General features: G+C 61.5%; 2 protein-coding genes across 2 annotated transcripts; one reads left to right on the forward strand and one right to left on the reverse strand.

Moving 5' to 3' along the window:
- Positions 1-1,289: 1,289 nt before the first annotated feature.
- Positions 1,290-7,228, reverse strand: LOC137466659 (histone-lysine N-methyltransferase KMT5C-like). Its single transcript, XM_068178352.1, has 9 exons — positions 7,127-7,228; positions 6,886-7,037; positions 6,554-6,716; positions 5,275-5,384; positions 4,910-5,073; positions 4,724-4,743; positions 2,576-2,709; positions 1,438-1,828; positions 1,290-1,337 (listed from the first exon to the last, which is right to left on the reverse strand). Exons 1-9 carry the CDS (start codon positions 7,226-7,228, stop codon positions 1,290-1,292), a joined length of 1,284 nt encoding a protein of 427 aa, XP_068034453.1.
- A 559-nt stretch (positions 7,229-7,787) lies between these two features.
- Positions 7,788-15,769, forward strand: LOC137466657 (hsp70-binding protein 1-like). Its single transcript, XM_068178350.1, has 8 exons — positions 7,788-7,919; positions 9,637-9,841; positions 10,723-10,791; positions 11,104-11,325; positions 12,321-12,476; positions 13,450-13,546; positions 14,825-14,936; positions 15,684-15,769. Exons 1-8 carry the CDS (start codon positions 7,788-7,790, stop codon positions 15,759-15,761), a joined length of 1,071 nt encoding a protein of 356 aa, XP_068034451.1. The 3' UTR covers positions 15,762-15,769.
- Positions 15,770-15,848: the final 79 nt, after the last annotated feature.

The following is a 15,848-nucleotide window of genomic DNA, read 5'->3' on the forward strand; positions in this document are numbered from 1 at the left end:
CCCCCTCCCCAAAAAAAACACACACAAAGGGGGGAGGGGTCACCTTCACCCCTCCCCCCCCCCCAAAATCCTCCGCAGCCGCTTTTGTTCCAAATTCCTTTATTTTGGTACAAAACGCCCCCCCCCCCGTCCCCTCCCCCACCCCGAAAAGCACCAGGGACCACCCCCCCCCAAAGCCCCCTCCCCAAAATGGCACCGGGGGAGGGGGGGAGGGGCTCAGCCCCCCCCCAAAGTCGAGGCCAAAGGTGAATCCTGGGGGTCCGGAGTGGAAATTTGGGGGGTCTGAGCCCCCCCAAAATTCAGATCCAGACCCCAAAAAGGGGGGGTCTGACCCCAAAAATCCGTGTCCAGACCCCAAAAATGGGGGTCTAGCCCCCCCAAATCCAGGTCCAGACCCCAAAACTGAGGGGGTCTGGCCCAAAAATCCGGGTCCAGACCCCAAAAATGGGGGTCTGACCCCAAAAATTTGGGTCTGGTCCCAAAAGCAGGGTTCGAACCCCCAAAAAACTGGGTCCAGACCCCAAAAACGAGCATCCAAGTCCCCAAAATTCGGGTCTAACCCCCCAAATTCATGTCCAGACCCCAAAAGGGGGGGTCTAACCCCAAAAATCCAAGTCCAGACCCAAAACACAGGGATCTGACCCCCAAAACCCAAGTCTAACTCCCCAAATCCGGGTCAAGCCCCCAAAAATTGGGGTATTACCCCACAAAATTCGGGTCTAAACCCCCAAAATCCGGGTGTGACCCTCCAAAATCCATGTCCAGACCCCAAAATCTGGGTCTAACTCCCCAAAATCCGGGTTTAAATCCCCAAAATCCGTGTCTAAACCCCCAAAATCTGGGTCTAATGCCCCCAAAATCAATGTCTAGACCCCAAATCCGGGTCTAACCCCCCAAAATCTGGGTTTAACCCCCAAATCCGGGTGTGTCCCCCCAGATCCGGGTGCGTCCCCCCAGATCCGGGCCCGACCCCCCAAAATCCATGTCCAGACCCCAAAATCCAGGTCTAAACCCCCAAAAATTCGGGTGTAACTCCCCAAAATCCGGGTCTAATGCCCCAAAATCCGTGTCCAGACCCCAAAATCCGGGTCTAAACCCTGCAAATCCGGGTGTGTCCCCCCAAATCCGAGTGCGTCCCCCCAGATCCGGGTCTGTCCCCCCAAAATCCAGCCCCTTCCCCACACCGGGGGGGGGGGAGCTCCCTCGCCCGCCCCCCCCCTCAACCTCGCCGCCCCCAAAGCGGGGGAGGGGGGGGTCCAGCCCCCCAAGCCCCCCCAGGCCCGGGCAGCTCAGGGCTCGGCGGGGCCGGGGGGGGGCAGCGCCAGGGCCAGCCCCCCCTGCGTGACCACCAGCCGCAGCCGGGGGGGGGTCCCGCCCTGCCCCTGCCCCTGCCCCCCCGGTTTGGGGGCGCCCCCCCCCAGGCGCACGTGCGCGTACAGCGACAGTTTGGGGTCCGGCGGCGGCGGCGGCGGCGCGCGGGGCGCGGGGGGGGGGTCCGGGGGTCCCCAGGAGCACCAGCGGGACCCCCGCCCGCAGGCGGCAGCCCCCCCCGCAGGACACGCAGTCGTGCAGGGACACGCGGGGCTGGGGGCCCGCGGGGAGGAGGGGGCGCCGCCGCCGCCGCCGCCGCCGCTTCCGGGCTGGGGGGCGCTTCCGGCGGCGTTTTTGGGGCGGGGGGGTCCCGTCGTGCCCCGGCCCTGCCCCCCGCCGCCGCAGCCGGCCGTCGGTCTCGCGCAGCTCGTATTTTGGGGGGGGGTCCCGCGGGGGGAGGGGCGCGGGCGCCGCCTTGCCCCTCCCCCCGCGGCTGCGGAACGCGCCCTCGCCGAGCCTGGGGGGGGAGGGGGGCGGGGCTCAATTTGGGGACCCCCACCCGGAATCGGGGACCCCCGTCCTGAAATTGGGGACCCCCACCCAGAATTGGGGACTACCACCCAGAATTGGGGACCCCCACCCGGAGCTGGGGACCCCCGTCCTAAAATTGGGGACCACCACCCGGAACTGGGGACCCCCACCCAGAATTGGGGACCCCCGTCCTGAAATTGGGGACCCCGACCCGAAATTGGGAATTGGGGCCCCCCACCCAAAGTTAAAGACCCCCCCCCCCCCCGCCGCCAATCCCTCTCAGGATTTTGGGGTCCCTGTCAGGGTTTCGGGATCCCTGTCAGGATTTTGGGGCCCCTTTCAGGATTTTGGGGTCCCTGTCAGGGTTTCAGGGTCCCTCCCAGATCCTGGGATACCTTTGGGGCTTTTGGGGTCCCTGTCAGGATTTTGGGGTCCCAGTCAGGGTTTTGGGGTCCCTCTCAGGGTTTCGGGGTCCCTCTCAGGGTTTCAGGGTCCCAGTCAGGATTTCGGGGTCCCTGTCAGGGTTTCGGGGTTCCAGTCAGGGTTTCCAGGTCCCTGTCAGGATTTCGGGGTCCCTGTCAGGGTTTCGGGGTCCCAGTGAGGGTTTCGGGGCCCCATCAGGGTTTCGGGGTCCCAGTCAGGATTTCGGGGTCCCAGTCAGGGTTTCGGGATCCCTGTCAGGATTTCGGGGCCCCATCAGGGTTTCGGGGTCCCAGTGAGGGTTTCGGGGTACCTCTCGCAGGTGCGGCACTCGCAGCCTCGGTTGCCCTCGCCGAAGAAGCCGTCGCCATAGAAGCAGGTGATTTCTGCCCGGGGGGGGATGTCCCGCAGCGCCTGCACCCGCGCCCCGCCCGGGGCCGACACGAACTGCGCCCCGAAAACGGGAGAGAGCGCGTGAGACGCGAAACGGGACCCCGAAAACGGGAGAGAGCGCGTGAGACCCGAAACGGGACCCCGAAAACAGGAGAGAGCCCGAAACGGGACCCCGAAAACGGGAGAGAGCGCGTGAGACGCGAAACGGGACCCCGAAAACGGGGGAGAGCCCGAAACGGGACCCCGAAAACGGGAGAGAGCGCGTGAGACGCGAAACGGGACCCCGAGAACGGGAGAGAGCGCGTGAGACCCGAAACGGGACCCCGAAAATGGGAGAGAGCGCGTGAGACCCGAAACGGGACCCCGAAAACGGGAGAGAGCCCGAAAGGGGACCCCGAAAACGGGAGAGAGCCCGAAAGGGGATCCCAAAAACAGGAGAGAGTCCAAAAGGGGACCCCAGCTCGAAAGGGGAAAGAGCTCGAAATGGGACCCCAAAAACGGGAGAGAGCGCGCGAGACCCGAAACGGGACCCCGAAAACGGGAGAGAGCCCGAAAGAGGACCCCAAAAACGGGAGAGAGTCCAAAAGGGGACCCCAAAAATGGGAGAGAGCCCGAAAGGGGACCCCAAAAACAGGAGAGAGTCCAAAAGGGGATCCCAAAAACAGGAGAGAGCGCGTGAGACCCGAAACGGGACCCCGAAAACGGGAGAAAGCCTGGAATGGGACCCCAAAAACAGGAGAGAGCCCGAAACGGGACCCCAGAAACAGGAGAGAGTCCAAAAGGGGACCCCAAAAACGGGAGAGAGCCTGGAATGGGACCCCAAAAATGGGGGAGAGCCCGAAACGGGACCCCAAAAATGGGGGAGATCCCGTGAGCCCCGCATATTCCCTGCTGCTTTTCCCCTCGCATTTCGCAGTGCTTTTTCCCTCTCGTTTTCTGCTTTTTTCCCCCTCACATTTCCCACTTATTTTCTCCTCGCGTTTCCTGCTTTTTCTCCTTGTGTTTTGCACCGTTTTTTCCCCTCACGTTTCCCGCTCTTTTTTCTCCTCACGCTTCCTACCACTTTTCCCCTCACGTTTTCCATCCTTTTCCCTCTCAAGTTTTCTGCCCTTTTCTCCCCTCACATTTCTCACCACTTTTCCCCTCACGTTTTCCATCCTTTTCCTCTCAAGTTTTCTGCCCTTTTCTCCCCTCACGTTTCTCACCACTTTTCCCCTCACGTTTTCCATCCTTTTCCCCTCACGCTTCCCGCCCTTTTCTCCCTCACGTTTCTCATCACTTTTTCCCTCACGTTTTCCATCCTTTTCTCTCCTCACGCTTCCTACCCCTTTTCCCCCTCAAGTTTCCCACTCTTTTCCCCTCACACTTCCCGCTCTTTCTCCCCTCATGTTTGCGGCTTTCTCCCCTCAGGTTTCCCACTCTTTCTCCCCTCACGTTTCTCACCACTTTTTCGTTTTCCATCCTTTTTCCCCCTCACGTTTCCTACTGCTTTTCCCCTCATGTTTCCCGCTCTTTCTCTCCTCACATTTCCCGCTCCTTTTCCCCTCACATTTCCCGCTCTTTTTCCCCTCACATTTCCCGCTCTTTTTCCCCTCGTGTTTCTCACCACTTTTTCCCTCACGTTTTCCATCCTTTTCTCCCCTCACGTTTCCCGCTCTTTCTCCCCTCACGCTTCCCGCTCTTTTTCCCCTCATGTTTCTCACCACTTTTTCCCTCACGTTTTCCATCCTTTTCTCCCCTCACATTTCCCGCTCTTTCTCTCTCACATTTCCCACTCTTTTTCCCCTCACATTTCCCGCTCTTTTTCCCCTCACGTTTCTCACCACTTTTTCCCTCACGTTTTCCATCCTTTTCTCCCCTCACATTTCCCGCTCTTTCTCCCCTCACACTTCCCGCCCTTTCTCCCCTCACGTTTCCCGCTCCTCTCCCCTCACATTTCCCGCTCCTCTCCCCTCACGCTTCCCGCCCTTCCTCCCCTCACACTCCCCAGCACAAAGCCCACCCCAAAACCAACCTCTCTCACCCCAAAACCACAGAACGCCCCCCAAAAACCCCTCCTCAAACTCACCCTGCAGTTCGGCCGACAATCTGAGGACATCAACAGAACCATCAGCACCCGCTCAAGGCCCCCCACAGATCGCCCAGGTGGGTCCTGAGGGCGCTCAGGGGAATTCCGGGAGGGGGGGTCCCAGGACAGATTTTTCCGGGCTGTGGCCGAGTTTTCGGGGCCGCGGGGGCGGTTTTGGGCTCCCACCGTGGTTGATGAAGGCCGCGGGCCCCAGCCAGAGCTGGGTTCTCCTGCGGCGGGTGGAGTACATGAGGCTGAAGTCGTTGTCGCCCGCCCGCAGCAGCGCCCGGTCCGAGCCGCGCAGCTCCACCCCGCAGCCCCCCAGCAGCTCCAGCGTCTCGTGCTTGTACCTGGAGAGCCGGAAAAGGGAAAAGCAAACCACGTTTGGAGGGCTCTGTGCATCCACACGGGGCTCTGGGGACCCCGCCGCGCGCCTGTGGCGGTCGTGGGTGCAGCAGGCTCAGGGAGGTTCGGCGGTTCTGGGGATTTTAGCGGGGCTCTGGGGGTTTTAGGGTGTTTTTTGCGGCTTTGGGGTCCCCCCCGGCCCTCACCACGTGCGGGTGGAGACCACCCTGGCGCCGTTGGTGTCGCGGCTGTAGCGGGTGCAGCGCTGGATGCTGAAGCCGCTCTCGGGCAGGAGCGTCCGCAGGTAGCGGAACACCTGGAGGGGACAGAAGGGGGGCTCGGGACCCCCCAGGCCCTTCCTCAACCCCACAGACCCCACGGCTCCCCCTCGGCGACTCGTGCGCCCCACAGACCGCAGAAAAAACCCCTCAAAATCGCTCCGTGCGCCCCACAGACTGCAAAAAAACCCCTCAAAATCGCTGCATGCGCCCCACAGACCGCAGAAAAACCCCTCAGAAACCCTCCCTGTGTGTCACAGACCCCAGAGAAACCCCTCAGAATCCATCCCTGTGCCCCACAGACCCCCCAAAATCCCTCCCTGTGCCCCACAGACCCCCAAAATCCCACCCTGTGCCCCACAGACCCCCCAAAATCCCTCCCTGTGCCCCACAGACCCCCCAAAATCCCTCCCTGTGCCCCACAGACCCCCAAAATCCCACCCTGTGCCCCACAGACCCCCCAAAATCCCACCCTGTGCCCCACAGACCCCCCAAAATCCCACCCTGTGCCCCACAGACCGCCCCATGCCCCCGGTAGGGACCCCCAAAGACCCCCCCACACCCCACTGACTCCCCTATGGCCCCATGGGGACCCCCAGAGACTCCCTACACCCCACAGATCCCCCCAAAGAGCCCCCTACACCCCACAGATCCCCCCAAAGAGCCCCCTACACCCCACAGATCCCCCCAAAGAGCCCCCTACACCCCACAGATCCCCCCAAAGAGCCCCCTACACCCCACAGATCCCCCCAAAGAGCCCCCTACACCCCACAGATCCCCCAAAGAGCCCCCTACACCCCACAGATCCCCCCAAAGAGCCCCCTACACCCCACAGATCCCCCCAAAGAGCCCCCCACACCCCACAGATCCCCCCAAAGAGCCCCCCACACCCCACAGATCCCCCCAGAGACCCCCCTACACCCCACAGATCCCCCCAAAGAGCCCCCCACACCCCACAGATCCCCCCAGAGACCCCCCTACACCCCACAGATCCCCCCAAAGAGCCGCCTACACCCCACAGATCCCCCCAAAGAGTCCCCTACACCCCACAGATCCCCCCAGGGACCCCCTACACCCCACAGATCCCCCCCCAGGGACCCCCAAAAGCTCCCCACGCCCCCCAGATCCCCCCAAGGGCCCCCCCCCGTCCATCCCTCACCCCCAAACCCGCCCGGGGAGCCCCACGCCCCCCAGATCCCCCCCGTACGTGGTTCTTGAGCGCTGCCCGCTGCACCGGGCGCCGCTGGCGGAAGAAAGCCGGGGCCCAGGCCCCGCTCAGCGTCCTCCAGGCCGCCTCCAGGTCCCGGCGCTGCCGGAACGCCTCGATGGCCGCCCGCAGCTGGGCCCGGCGCCGCAGGGCGGGCAGGGGGCTGCGGGGACAGGGACCCTCGGTAGCCCCGGGACAGCGACGCCCTCAGGACCCCGGGTGTTCCCCGCCGCGTCCCGCTCCCCTCGGGGGTCGCTCCGCACCCCGCCCGGAGGGTCGCGGTGCCTGCCGGCGTCGCCCCGCCCGCGGTCTCGGTGCCCCCCCGGGCTGACCTGACGCCCATCTTGTGCGTGCGGAAGCCGAGCACCGAGTCCAGCACGAGGCTCGTGGCCAGGTCGTCGTTCTCGCACAGCTCCCGCGCCGTCACCGCCGTGCCCGCCGCCCGGGCCCGCACGGGCTGCGGCTGCCGCCGCCGCCGCCGCGCCTGCAGCACCGGGAGCGTCAACGGGGGGGTGCCGCGGGGAGGGACCCCGAGCACGGGGCGAGCCCCGAGAGCCCCGTCCCGGCCGTTACCGCAGCGCCGCGGCCGCGGGACCGGCCGGGGCCGCCGCCGGTACCGGGCCCGGCGCGGCCCCGGCGCCGCCGCCCGCCCGCTCCCGCCGCCCGCTCCGCCATCCCCATTGGCCGCCCGCCCCGCCGCGCCGCCGCTCCGATTGGCTGCCCGCGGGGAGTCCCGCCCCCTCCCCGAGGCGCTCGGAGAGCTGATTGGTGGAGGCGGCGGCGCCGCCGCAGAGGTCCGCGGCGTTGAGGGCTTGCTATTGGTCCAGAGAGAGGCCGGTCACGGCGCTCTATCTTTTCATTGGCTGAAACCGCGCGGGTCCCTCCCTTTTTCTTCTATTGGCTAAAACCAACCGCCTTCCTCGCCTCCTATTGGCCTCCTCCCTCCCACGCTTCTCTCCCGTTGGCCGAGCGCGCTGTCACTCATCGCCGCCGGCTCACAATGAGCCCAGAGTGTGGCCGGCCATAAACAATACAGCCGAGGCCCCGCCCCTTTCCGCCGCCCGGCCCCGCCTCTTCCGCCGCTCGGCTCCGCCCACCCCAAGATGGCGGCGGCCAGGCGCGGCGGGCGGCGTTAGGCGGAGCCGGGCGCTACCGGCGGCTCCCGGCGCGGCCGGGGGCGGCGGATCGGCCCTCAGGGCTCTCGCAGCGGCGTCCCCGGTGCGCTGAGCGGGCGATGGCGGCGGAGGCGGGCGGCGGGGCCGGCGGGGGCCGGCGGGAGCCGCCGCACACGCTGCAGGGGCTGCTGGAGATGGCGGTGGCGGCCGGCGAGGCGCAGCCCGAGCCCCGCGAGCCCATGGGCGAGGAGGTGACGGCACCCGGGGGGGCTCGGGGGGCTCTCGGGGGACGCTCTTGGGGATTTGGGGGCTCTCTGGGGACACTTTGGGGCGCTGGGGACGCGTTTTGGGGCTTTTGGGGACTCTTTTGGGGGTTGTGGGGACACTTTGGGTGTTTTGGGGATCCTTTGGGTGTTTTGGGGACTCTTTTGGGTGTTTTGGGGGCGGCTCCGGAGGCCCCTGAGGGGTTTGGGGGTCCCTGGGATGATTCGGGGTCCCAGGAGCTGTTCGAGGTCTCAGAGGCCGATTCGGGGGGAATTCAGGGGAATTCGGGGTAACTTTGGGGTAATTTGGGGTAACTTTGGGGTAATTTGGGTAACTTTGGGGTAATTCAGGGGTAATTTGGGGTAACTTTGGGATAACTCAGGATAACTGTGGGATAATTTGGGATAACTTGGGATAACTCTGCGATAATTTGGGGTAACTTTGGGATAACTCTGGGATAATTTGGGATAATTTGGGATAATTTAACGTAACTCTGGGGTTATTTTGGGTAACGTTTCCGTCCCCAGAGGCAGCGCTGGCTGCGCGAGGCCGTGGCCCAGGCGCTGGCCGGGCCTGGGTTAACCCCAGTGCGACTCTGGGATAATTTGGGATAATTTGGGATAACTCTGGGATAGTTTGGGATAATTTGGGATAGTTTGGGATAATTTGGGATAGTTTGGGATAATTTAACATAACTCTGGGGTTATTTGGGATAACTGTGGGTAACGTTTCCGTCCCCAGAGGCAGCGGTGGCTGCGCGAGGCCGTGGCCCAGGCTGGCCCTGGGTTAACCCCAGTGCGACTCCGGGATAATTTGGGATAACTCTGGGATAATTTGGGATAATTTAACGTAACTCTGGGGTTATTTGGGATAACGTTTCCGTCCCCAGAGGCAGCGCTGGCTGCGCGAGGCCGTGGCCCAGGCTGGCCCTGGGTTAACCCCAGTGCAACTCTGGGATCATTTGGGATAATTTGGGATAATTTGGGATAACTCTGGGATAATTTGGGATAATTTAACGTAACTCTGGGGTTATTTGGGATAAGTGTGGATAACGTTTCCGTCCCCAGAGGCAGCGGTGGCTGCGCGAGGCCGTGGCCCAGGCTGGCCCTGGGTTAACCCCAGTGCGACTCTGGGATAATTTGGGATAATTTGGGATAACTCCGGGATAATTTGGGATAGTTTGGGATAATTTAACGTAACCCTGGGGTTATTTTGGATAACATTTCCGTCCCCAGAGGCAGCGGTGGCTGCGCGAGGCCGTGGCCCAGGCCGGCTCTGGGTTAACCCCAGTGCGACTCCGGGATAATTTGGGATAGTTTGGGATAATTTAACGTAACCCTGGGGTTATTTTGGATAACGTTTCCGTCCCCAGAGGCAGCGCTGGCTGCGCGAGGCCGTGGCCCAGGCGCTGGCCGGGCCTGGGTTAACCCCAGTGCGACTCTGGGATAATTTGGGATAATTTGGGATAACTCTGGGATAATTTGGGATAATTTGGGATAATTTGGGATAATTTAACGTAACCCTGGGGTTATTTTGGGTAACGTTTCCGTCCCCAGAGGCAGCGCTGGCTGCGCGAGGCCGTGGCCCAGGCTGGCCCTGGGTTAACCCCGGTGCGACTCTGGGATAATTTGGGATAATTTGGGATAACTCTGGGATAATTTAACGTAACTCTGGGGTTATTTGGGATAACGTTTCCGTCCCCAGAGGCAGCGCTGGCTGCGCGAGGCCGTGGCCCAGGCGCTGGCCGGGCCCGGCGCCGCGCGGGCCGAGCTGCAGCGCTGCCTGCGGCTCCTGGCCGGGCCCTGCCCGGGCGAGGCCGCGCCCGACCGGGGCCTGGGGGACACCGGGGGCCACGAGGGGGCCCTGGCCGAGCTGGCCGAGCTCTGCGAGAGCCTGGACAACGCCACGGGTACGGCCACTGCTCGCTGGGGTCACTCAGGGGTCACTCACGGGTCACTGGGGTCACGAGGGGGTCACTGGGGTCAATCACGGGTCACTGGGGTCAATCAGGGGTCACTGGGGTCAATCACAGGTCACTGGGGTCAATCACGGGTCACTCAGGGGTCAATCACGGGTCACTCAGGGGTCACTCAGGGTCACAGGTCACTCAGGGGACACACAGGGGTCACTCAGGGGTCAATCACAGGTCACTGGGGTCACTCAGGGGTCACTGGGGTCATTCAGGGGTCACTCAGGGGTCAATCACAGGTCACTGGGGTCAATCACGGGTCACTCAGGGGTCAATCAGGGGTCACTGGGGTCAATCACGGGTCACTGGGGTCAATCAGGGGTCACTGGGGTCACTCACGGGTCAATCACGGGTCACTGGGGTCACTCAGGGGTCACTCAGGGTCTCAGGTCACACAGGGGTCACCCGGGGGTCACAGGGGTCACTCGGGGGTCAGGGGTCACAGGGGTCCCTCAGGGTCACAGGTCACTCAGGGGTCACTCAGGGTCACAGGGGTCACTCGGGGGTCACTAAGGGTCAGGGATCACTGGGGTCACTCAGAGTCAGGGGTCACTGGGGTCACTCAGGGGTCACTCACGGGTCAATCACAGGTCACTGGGGTCACTCGGGGGTCACAGGGGTCACTCAGGGTCAGAGGTCACTGGGGTCACTCAGGGTTTTGGGGCTCCTGGGCTGCTTTGGGGGAGGATTTTGGGGCGATTTGTGCCGTTTTCTCCCCATCTTTAACCCTTTAAGCCCCATTTCTGTCCCTTGTAACCCCATTTTCCCGTTTTCTCCCTTTTTAACCCCGTTTTCTCCGGCTCCTGCCCCTTTTTCCCCAGATTTCTGCTCCCTGGGCGGCCTGGAGGTGCTGCTGGAGCTGCTGGGCTGCTCTGGGGGAGGATTTTGGGGTGATTTGTGCCATTTTCTCCCCCTTTAAGCCCCATTTCTGTCCCTTGTAACCCCATTTTCCCCATTTTCTCCCTTTTTAACCCCGTTTTCTCCCGCTCCTGCCCCTTTTTCCCAGATTTCTGCTCCCTGGGCGGCCTGGAGGTGCTGCTGGAGCTGCTGGGCTGATTTGGGGGAGGATTTTGGGGCGATTTGTGCCGTTTTCTCCCTATCTTTAACCCCTTAAGCCCCACTTTCACTCTGTTTAACCCCATTTTTCCCGTTTTCTCCCTTTTTAACCCCGTTTTCTCCCGCTCCTGCCCCTTTTCCCCCAGATTTCTGCTCCCTGGGCGGCCTGGAGGTGCTGCTGGAGCTGCTGGGCCACCGCTGGCCGCCGCTGCGGGCCGGGGCCGCGCGGGTGCTGGGGGCGTGTGCCCAGAACCTGCCCGGGGCCCAGGCCCGGGCGCTGGCCCTGGGGGCTCTGCCCGCGCTGCTGGGGGGGCTGCGGGCGGACCCCGACCCCCGCGTGCCCCCCGCCGCCCTCTTCGCCATCTCCTGTGAGCCGCAGGGCCTGGGGCGGTTCTGGGGGGCTTGGGGGCGGTTCTGGGGGGCTTGGGGTGGATTTTGGGGGGGATTTTGTGGGATTTTGGGGGGTTTGGATGGGATTTGGGGGGTTTAGGGTGGGATTTGGGGGGTTCGGGTGGAGTTTGGGGGGATTTTGGGGGGCTTGGGGGGATTTTGGGGGGTTTGGGGGCGATTTTGGGGAGTTTGGGGTGGGATTTGGGGGGCTTGGGGTGGGATTTTGTGGGATTTGGGGGGATTTTGTGGGGTTTGGGGGGATTTTGTGGGATTTTGGGGAGTTTGGGGTGGGATTTTGGGGTGCTTGGGGTGGATTTTGTGGGATTTGGGGTGGGTTTTGGGGGGTTCGGGTGGAGTTTGGGGGGCTTGGGGGATTTTGGGGGGTTTGGGGGCGATTTTGGGGGGTTTGGGGTGGGATTTGGGGGGTTCGGGTGGTATTTGGGGGGGATTTTGGGGGGCTTGGGGGGATTTTGGGGGATTTTGGGGTGGGATTTTGGGGGGTTTGGGTGGGATTTGGGGGGTTTGGGGTGGATTTTGGGGGTTTGGGGTGGATTTTGGGGGGTTTCTGGGGGTTCTTAGGAGGTTTTTGGGGGAATTTAAGCGATTTTTGCAGCCGGAGGGGCTGCAGCAGCTCGAGGCCCTGGGGTGGATTTGGGGGTTTTGGGGGTGGATTTTGGGTGGATTTGGGGGTTTTTGGGGCAGTTTTGGGGGTTTTTGGGGCGGTTTTGGGGGTTTTTGGGGCGGTTTTTCACTGGTTTTGCCTGTTCTAAGCGCCGTTTCGCTCTCCCCAGGCCTGGTGCGGGCGCAGCCGGAGGGGCTGCAGCAGCTCGAGGCCCTGGGGTGGATTTGGGGGTTTTTGGGGCAGTTTTGGGGGTTTTTGGGGCGGTTTTGGGGTTTTTGGGGCGGTTTTTCACCATTTTTCACCGTTTTTGCCCGGTTTTGCCCGTTCTAAGCGCCGTTTCGCTCTCCCCAGGCCTGGTGCGGGCGCAGCCGGAGGGGCTGCAGCAGCTCGAGGCCCTGGGGGGGCTCGAGGCCCTGGGGGGGGCCCTGCAGAGCCCCCAGCCCCCCCTGCGGGCCCGGGCGGCGTTCCTGCTGCACTGCCTGCTCAAGGAGCACCCCCGCCTCAAAGGTCAGCCCCAAAATCCCCCAAACCTGCCCCAAAAACGGCCCCCGGGCCCCCTCGAGCAGCGAGACCCCGAAATCCCCGGAATTCCCCCGGAAATCCCCCCAGAATTCCCTTTCCTGACCCCCTCGGCCCTTCCCGGGAGCCGTTGGGACCCCAGAATAAACCAGAATGGCCTCAAAATCCCCCAGAATTCCCCAAAACCCCCCAGAATGGCTCCAAAATCCCCCAAAAACGCCCCAAAACAAAACCCCTCAGCACCATCTGCGGGGTTCTTTGGTAAGACCCCAAAAACCCCGGAAATCCCAAAAAAGCCCCCCAAAAATTCCCTTTCCTGCCCTCCCTGGGGCTCTCCCGGAGCCCAAAATCCCCAGAATTGACCCAAAATCCCCAGAATCGATCCCAAATTCCCCAGATTACACCCCAAATCCTGGGATGCCCCAAATTCCCTGGGTTTCACCCCCAAAACCTCCAGATTTCACCCCAGAATCCCCGGGTTTCACCCCAAGTTCCCCCAGAATTGACCCAAATCCTCCAGGTTTCACCCCAAGCCCCCCAGATGAGCCAAACCCCCCAGATTTCACCCCAAAATCCCCAAATTTCACCCCAAACTCCCCAGGTTTCACCCAAAACCCCCGGGTTTTACCCCAAACTCCCCAGGATGACCCAAACTCCCCAGGTTTCACCCAAAACCCCCGTTTTTCACCCCAAATCCCCAGATTTCACCCAAACTCCCCGGGTTTCACCCCAAATCCCCGTTTTTCACCCCAAATCCCCGGGTTTCACCCCACACCCCCGGGATGACCCAAAACCCCCGGTTTTCACCCCAAACCCCCAGATTTTCACCCCAAAACCCCCGGGTTTCACCCCAAACCCCCGTTTTTCACCCCAAACTCCCCGTTTTTCACCCCACACCCCCGGGATGACCCAAAACCCCCGTTTTTCACCCCAAACCCGCGTTGCCCCCCGATCCCCGCAGGGCCGCTGGTGCAGCAGGGCCTGGTGGCGCGGGCGGCGGCGCTGCTGCGCTCCGAGCACGACGGCGCCCACGAGCACGGCCTGGGGGTCCTCTGCAGGTGGGGAGACCCCTCCCCAAAAAACCCAAAATCCCGGGGAAAAAACCCAAAAATCCCGGGGAAAAACCCCAAAAATCCTGGGGAAAAAACCCAAAAATCCTGGGGAAAAAACCAAAAATCCCGGGGAAAAAACCCAAAAATCCTGGGGAAAAAACCCAAAAATCCCGGGGAAAAAACCCAAAAATCCTGGGGAAAAAAACCAAAAATCCCGGGGAGAAAAAAGTCATAATTTGGGGGGAGACACCCAGGAAAGGGGAGGGGGTGGGGGCTCTTGGCAGGGGGAGACCCCTCCCCAAATTCCCAAAAAAACCCAAAATGCCCCAAAACCCCCACAATGCTGGGAAAAAAAACCCAAATCCCGGGGAAAAACCATCAGAATTTGGGGGGAAAACGACACGGAGAGGGGAGGGAGTGGAGACCCCTCCCCAAATCCCCAAAAAAAACCCCAAAAAAAACCCAAAACCCCTCAAGAACTCCCAAAATCCAGGGGCAAATCCCGAAATCTGGGGGTCCTGGGAGGGTCCGGGGAGGTTTTGGGGGGTCTGGGGTGATTTTGGGCGGTTTTGGGGTCAGTGGTGGGTGACTCTTGGGCGGTTTTGGGGTGTTTTTTGGGCGGGTTTTGGGGGGTTTGGGGGCAGTTTTTGGGCAATTTTTTGGGTGATTTTTGGGGCTGTTTTGTGGGTGGTTCTGGGGGAATTTTGAGTGATTTTTGGGTGGTTTTTGGGTGATTTTTATGTGATTTTTTGGGTGTTTTTGGGCTGTCCATGCTGGATTTTCCCGAAATCGCCGTTTTTCTCCCCAGCCTGGCGGCGGGCTGCCCCGAGGGGCTCCGGGAGTGCCGGGAGCTGCTTTGTGGGGGGTTTTGGGTGGTTTTGGGGGATTTTTGGGTGGATTTGGGCAGTTTTTTGGGTGTTTTTGGGCAGTTTTTTGGGTGTTTTTGGGCAGTTTTTTGGGTGTTTTTGGGCAGTTTTTTGGGTGTTTTGGGGCTGTCCGTGCTGGATTTTCCCGAAATCGCCGTTTTTCTCCCCAGCCTGGCGGCGGGCTGCCCCGAGGGGCTCCGGGAGTGCCAGGAGCTGCTTTGTGGGGGGTTTTGGGGGGATTTTGGGGGATTTTGGGTGGATTTGGGCAGTTTTTTGGGTGATTTGGGCAGTTTTTTGGGTGTTTTGGGGCAGTTTTTTGGGTGATTTGGGCAGTTTTTTGGGTGTTTTTGGGCAGTTTTTTGGGTGTTTTGGGGCTGTCCGTGCTGGATTTTCCCGAAATCGCCGTTTTTCTCCCCAGCCTGGCGGCGGGCTGCCCCGAGGGGCTCCGGGAGTGCCGGGACCCCGCGCTGGGGCTGGAGGAGCTGCTGCGGCAGCGCCGGGAGCTGCTGCGGGGCCACGACGAGTTCCAGGTGGGCTTCGGGGTGAAACCCGGGGGTTTTGGGCAAAGCCCAAAGGGGGAAATTCCGGGGGGTTTGGGGTGGAATCCTGAGAGTTTGGGCAAAGCCCAAAGGGGGAAATTCCGGAGGGTTTGGGGTGGAATCCTGAGAGTTTGGGCAAAGCCCAAAGGGAGGGGAAATTCCGGGGGGTTTGGGGTGGAATCTGGGGGCTCTGGGGTGGGAATGAATGAGGTTTTTGGGGGGGAAATGCCTGGAGTTTTGGGGCAAATTCTCGGGATTTTGCAGGGGCGAAATGCCCGAAATTCTAGGGTAAATCCCAAAGATTTTGAGGGGGGGGAAATTTCTGGAATTTTGGGGCAAATTCTGAGGATTTTGAAGGTGGAAATTTCTGGAATTTTGGGGCAAATTCTGAGGATTTTGAAGGTGGAAATTCACGGGATTTGGGGTGGAAATTCCTGCAATTTTTGGGCAAACTCCCAAGGGTTTTGGGTGGGGGAAATTCGTGGGATTTTAGGGTAAATCCCAAAGATTTTGGGGGTGGGAAACTTTTGAGTTTTTGGGGCAAATCCTTGGGATTTTGAGGGAACATCCCTGGAATTTTGGAGCAGTAATCCGTGGGATTTTAAGGGGGGAAATTTCTGGGATTTTGGGGAGAATTTGGGGGATTTTTGGGGAAACAACCTTTGAGATTTCGGGGGACAAACCCTCGAGATTTTGGGGCAAACTCCCGGGATTTTGAGGCTGGTTCCCTCCCCGCAGGAGGAGCTGGAATTCTGCGAGCGGCTGCTGCAGCTCTGCTTCGAGACCCCCCCTGAGGAATCCACCATGGACCGATGACCCCAAAACCGCCCAAAATTCCCCCAAAAATCCCCCCCGGGGGGTCACCGGCCCCCCAAAAACCCCCCGAACCTGCGAGCCCCCCCC

Source organism: Anomalospiza imberbis, unplaced genomic scaffold, assembly GCF_031753505.1.
Source record: "Anomalospiza imberbis isolate Cuckoo-Finch-1a 21T00152 unplaced genomic scaffold, ASM3175350v1 scaffold_378, whole genome shotgun sequence".
Taxonomy (NCBI): domain Eukaryota; kingdom Metazoa; phylum Chordata; class Aves; order Passeriformes; family Viduidae; genus Anomalospiza; species Anomalospiza imberbis.